Source organism: Tachyglossus aculeatus, unplaced genomic scaffold (genome assembly GCF_015852505.1).
Source record: "Tachyglossus aculeatus isolate mTacAcu1 unplaced genomic scaffold, mTacAcu1.pri scaffold_215_arrow_ctg1, whole genome shotgun sequence".
In the NCBI taxonomy this organism is placed as follows: domain Eukaryota; kingdom Metazoa; phylum Chordata; class Mammalia; order Monotremata; family Tachyglossidae; genus Tachyglossus; species Tachyglossus aculeatus.
In genome coordinates this window covers 28257-33443 of record NW_024044931.1, presented here as the reverse complement: position 1 = coordinate 33443, position 5187 = coordinate 28257, and the positions used below count along the sequence as shown (strand labels likewise).

Genomic DNA, 5187 nt, shown 5'->3' with positions numbered 1-5187 from the left:
AGATGAAGCCTAAGACTCACAGCTCGGACAACCACGCTTCCTTGTCCCCCTGGGAATTGTCTGCCATCTACCCATGAAGTCATCTCAAGGACTGCGATGTGACCCCGCCCATGCTAGACGTCTCTCACAGCAGGAGCTGTTCCTGCCCAGCTCGGCTAATGGGAGAGAAGTCACAGCCCTCTGTCCCCCTCCAGTGAGCTGCATTGATGTTCCTCTGGTGTTATCCAACAGGAGTCACAGGTCGGCCATGAGGAATCACACGCAAGTAACTGAGTTCATCCTCCTAGGGCTCACAGACGACCCGGACTTGCAGGTGGTGACTCTCCTCTACATTTCTGTCACATACGTTCTGAGCATCACTGGAAACCTGACCATAGTCACTCTTACCCTGCTGGACTCCCGCCTCCACAGCCCAATGTACTTCTTCCTGCGCTTCTTCTCCATCCTGGAGATCTGCTTCACCTCCGCCTGCATTCCCAGACTCCTGGCTACCATTGTCACCGGGCACAGGACCATTTCCTACAACTGTTGTGCAACTCAGCTATTCTTTTATTTTCTGCTGGGGGTGACCGAGTTCTTCCTCCTTGCCGCCATGTCCTACGACCGGTACGTCGCCATCTGCCAGCCTCTCCACTACACGACCGTCATGAGCCAGAAAGTCTTCACCCTGCTTGTCCTCTGCTCCTGTCTGACCGGGTTCCTGGTCATATTTACTCCAATTATCCTTGGCCTCCAACTGGACTTCTGTGGCTCCATAGCCATTGATCACTTCTTCTGTGACGTCTCCCCTCTGCTCCTGCTCTCCTGTTCGGACACCGGGTTCCTTGAGCTGATGGATTTCAACTTGGCCTTGGGGACACTACTGGTCACCTTGGTGTTAGTGGCCGTGTCCTACACAGCTATCGCCCGCACCATCCTGGGATTGCCCTCTGCTCAGCAGAAGAGAAAAGCCTTTTCCACCTGCTCTTCCCACATGGTCGTGGTCTCCATCACATATGGCAGCTGCATCTTTATGTATATCAAACCGTCCGCAAAGGACAGGGTGGACCTGACTAAGGGGGTGGCCGTGCTCTACACTTCCGTGGTCCCCATGCTGAACCCCTTCATCTACACCCTACGGAACCAGCAGGTCAAGCAGGCCATCAGGGACCTGGTGAACCGATTTCAATTTTCCACCGAGGGGTGATTCTTCAGCGGTGAAATCCAACGGGAAAATATGCAGAAGACGCAGAGGGTCAACCAGGGAGACTCGGTACGTGTACATATGCCTAAGACTTCATCTGCTGTCTAACAACCAGGACCTGATGGTTCTCCATCCCCCTATGCGCCCCGCACTGCCCTTTTGGAAATCCCTCCCTTGTCCAAGTCTCCCTGCTACCTCAGCCGTTTGTCCTCATCCACTCAGAAGGAAGTCAAGCCTTTTCACTCCACGTGAGAGACGTTCCGAGGTTTTTTCAGCGCTTCTGTACCGAAGCCAATAGAAATCTCTAGGTTCAATGTGTTTTTTTGCAAAGAATAATAATAATGATGATGATGATGGCCTTTGTTAAGCGCTTACTATATGCAAAGCACTGTTCTAAGCGCTGGGGAGGATACAAGATGATCAGGTTGTCCCACTTGGAGTTTACAGTCTTAATCCCCATTGAACTGATGAGGTAACTGAGGCACAGAGAAGTTAACTGACTTGCCCAAAGTCACACAGCTGACAAGCGGTGGAGCCGAGATTTGAACCCATGACCTCTGATTTCCAGGCCCGTGCTCTTTCCACTAAGCCACGCTGATTATTCTCCGTCTTTATCCGAGCTAAATGAGGCCTTTTAGCAAGAGGCCCTTTAACACTGACTAATTCCATTTGCTCTTCCCCCCTGTCCCCGCCCCGTGGCACTTAGGTATATAACGTTAATTTTATTTCTTTGTATTGATGTCCGTTTACTTGTATTGATGTATCTCCCCCGCCCCCCCAGATTCTGAGCTCGTTGTGGGTAGGGATTGTCTCTCTTTATTGCTGTATTACACTTTCCCAAGCACGTAGTATAGTGCTCTGTACACAGTAAATGCTCAATAAATAAGAATGAATGAATGAATGAATAAATGAATGAATGAGGAGAGACCTCATTGGTCATTGCAGGGAAGGGAAGCCAAAGGCTCACCACCTTTTACTCCCATCCTCTCATTCCCCTCTCTCACTCTCACCCTCACTCTCTTCTCTCCCACTCCCACCCTCCCACTCCCCAGCTCACTCCAACCCTCTAACTCCCCCTCTCACATGTATCCTCGGCCTATATGAATATGTTTTGGTTATACTGTATTGCAATGATTTCATCTGATTTGGGCGGGCATTCCAATCTGCCCTATTTGTTCCACTCCCTGGCTAACAAGGGTTTTCAATCTGGCTTACACACTTTGAAACTCATCTCTATCTATCTCCTCACTGGAAAGTAGTAGTATAGTGCCTAAGACATACTAGGCAGCCAATAGATTCCACTTGATTGATGGATGGATTGCTTAATACTCGGCACGCCTTCAATATATGCTATCAACACTCCGTAAGTGATCAACAAATGTCATTTCATTGATTGATAGATTGCTTTGCACTCAATAGGCTCTGAAAAGATAAAGTGAGATCAATTGATGAATTGATTTGCACTCAGTAGGTGCTCATAAAATACCAGAGATGGACTAAAGGGGTGATGGATTGACCAACTAATTCGATTAATTCATATGCCTGCAATCTCAGTTCATATGAGGCGACGTGAGGGTTAGGAGAAGGGCATACTAATATAAGACCAGAAATCGTAGAAGGGGGCTGAGATTTCTCGGAAAATCACAGGGAGCTTTAGGATCAGGAAAACAGCACCGGAGGACAGGCTGGGGGAAGCTGATTAGCACCTGGTCTGGCATCCTTGTTGTTGTTCCCGGAAATGTTACCAAGTGCAGAGACTGATCCCAGCCCTTTCTCTCTCTGCTCACCTGAAGCCTGGGCAAGGTAGTACTGTCATCAGTTCCGGGAAGTCTCACAGGGAGGCGCTAGTTTGACTAAGGTATTGATTGATTAACTGCCGGTTCAGCCCATGACAGTGGACTCCCATAGGAAAGGCCAACTCAGAGTGGCCGCGGGGATTCAGCTAGACCTAGGACCGAATGTCAGTATGTGTGCAGAGTACTGTACTAAGCGCTTGGGAAGTACAAGTTGGCAACATATAGAGACGGTCCCTACCCAACAGTGGGCTCACAGTCTAGAAGGGAGAGACAGAGAACAAAACAAAACATATTAACAAAATAAAATAAGTAGAATAAATATGTACAAGTAAAATAAATAAATATAGTAATAAATACGTACAAAGAAATATACATATATACAGGTGCTGTGGGGAAGGGAAGGAGGTAAGATGGGGGGATGAAGAGAGGGAGGAGGGGGAGAGGAAGGAGGGGGCTCAGTCTGGGAAGGCCTCCTGGAAGAGGTGAACTCTCAGTAGGTCCTTGAAGAGAGGAAGAGAGCTAACTTGGCGGAAGTACGGAGGGAGGGCATTTCAGGCAGGGGGATGACGTGGGCCAGGGGTCGACGGCGGAACAGGTGAGAACGAGGCACGGTGAGAAGATTAGCGGCAGAGTAGCGGAGGGTGCGGGCTGGGCTGTAGAAGGAGAGAAGGGAGGTGAGGTAGGAGGGGGCGAGGTGATGGAGAGCCTTGAAGCCGAGGGTGAGGAGTTTCTGCTTGATGTGTAGGTTGATTGGTAGCCCCTGGAGATTTTTGAAGAGGGGAGAAACATGCGCAGAGCGTTTCTGGACAAAGACAATCCGGGCAGCGGCGTGAAGTATGGATTGAAGTGGGGAGACAGGAGGATGGGAGATCTGAGAGGAGGCTGATACAGTAATCTAGACAGGATAGGAATTAGAGCTTGAACGAGCAGGGTAGCGGTTTGGATGGAGAGGAAAGGGCGGATCTTGGCAATGTTGCGGAGCTGAGACCGGCAGGTTTTGGTGACGGCTTGGATGTGAGGGGGGAACGAGAGAGCGGAGTCGAGGTCTGGAGAGGGGGTAGAGGAGAATAATGTGGGCTTCAAAGGAGGGGAAGGAAAGGGAAGGGGATGGAGGGATAGTGCGAAAGCGACTTTGGGGAGCGAGAAGGAAACCGACACCTGCTCCTTTTCCTGTGAGTCTGGGGGAGTGTGAGAAAAAGAAGCCTCCACTGGAAAGGGCAGCAGAAGAGACCGTGTCATCCAGAGAGAGCCATATTTCAGTTAGGGCGAGGAGGATTAGAGAGCTGGAAAGGAATAGGTCCAGGATGAAAGGGAACGTACCTATAATGGAACGGGGGTTCCAAAGGCCACGCCTGGAAGCAGCTGTGGAGGGAGGGAAGGGAGGGGGAAGGGTGCGAGGGGTGGGGAGGGATTGGATTAGGATGAGTTGGCGGGGGCCTGGGCGGGGAGAGAGGGAAGAGGGGTGGCAATGAGAAAGGAGAACTAGGATGGGGTGGGGCCGGGAAGGAGGGGAGGGAGGGGGTTGGAGGGGAGGAGTTGAGGGTTGGCGCTGGGACAGAGGGATTCTGTGGAGGGGGAGGGGTGGGGTGGGGGAAAGGGAGGGAAAGAGCTGGGTTGGAGAGGGGAAGGGGAAGGTGAGGAATAGGAAGGGCAGTTGGGAGCAGGGGAACTGATAGTTCATGGTGAGATCAGCAAGGTAAATGACAACACAGAGGGAAGTTAACAATAAACATGCAGTAGCAATAATGCAGTAGCAATAATAAAATAAGTAGGCGACGACATCACACTGAGCAGTTGGCAGTTAACAAGCCCACAACCTTGGTGTTAACCTCGACTCTGCTCTCTCGTTCACCCCTCACACCCAATCCGTCACCAAAAACTGCCGGTCTCACCTCCGCAACATAGCCAAGATCCGCCCTTTCCTCTCCATTAATTCATTCATTCATTCAATCGTATTTATTGAGCGCTTACTGAGCGCAGAGCACTGCACTACGCGCTTGGGTAGTACAAGTTGGCAACATATAGAGACGGTCCCTACCCAACTGCGGGCTCACAGTCTAGAAGGGGGAGACAGACAACAAACAAATATATTAAAAAAATAAAATAAATAGAATAAATATGTATAGGTAAAATAAATAAATAAATAGAGTAATAAATGAGTAAATAAATAGAGTAATAAATAGAGTACTAATGAAGTGGGAGGCCAGA

The 5187-nt window shown here is 49.9% G+C and overlaps 1 protein-coding gene across 1 annotated transcript; it reads left to right on the top strand.

Moving 5' to 3' along the window:
- Window positions 1–226: 226 nt before the first annotated feature.
- On the top strand, window positions 227–1186 carry LOC119923668 (olfactory receptor 6C74-like). The gene has a single exon (XM_038742984.1). The coding sequence runs from the start codon at window positions 248–250 to the stop codon at window positions 1184–1186; it is 939 nt and encodes a 312-aa protein (XP_038598912.1). The 5' UTR covers window positions 227–247.
- Window positions 1187–5187: the final 4001 nt, after the last annotated feature.

Excerpts from the sequence above, each read along its gene's own strand:
- LOC119923668 (XM_038742984.1), top strand. The coding sequence starts at position 248 with ATGAGGAATCACACGCAAGTAACTGAGTTCATCCTCCTAGGGCTCACA.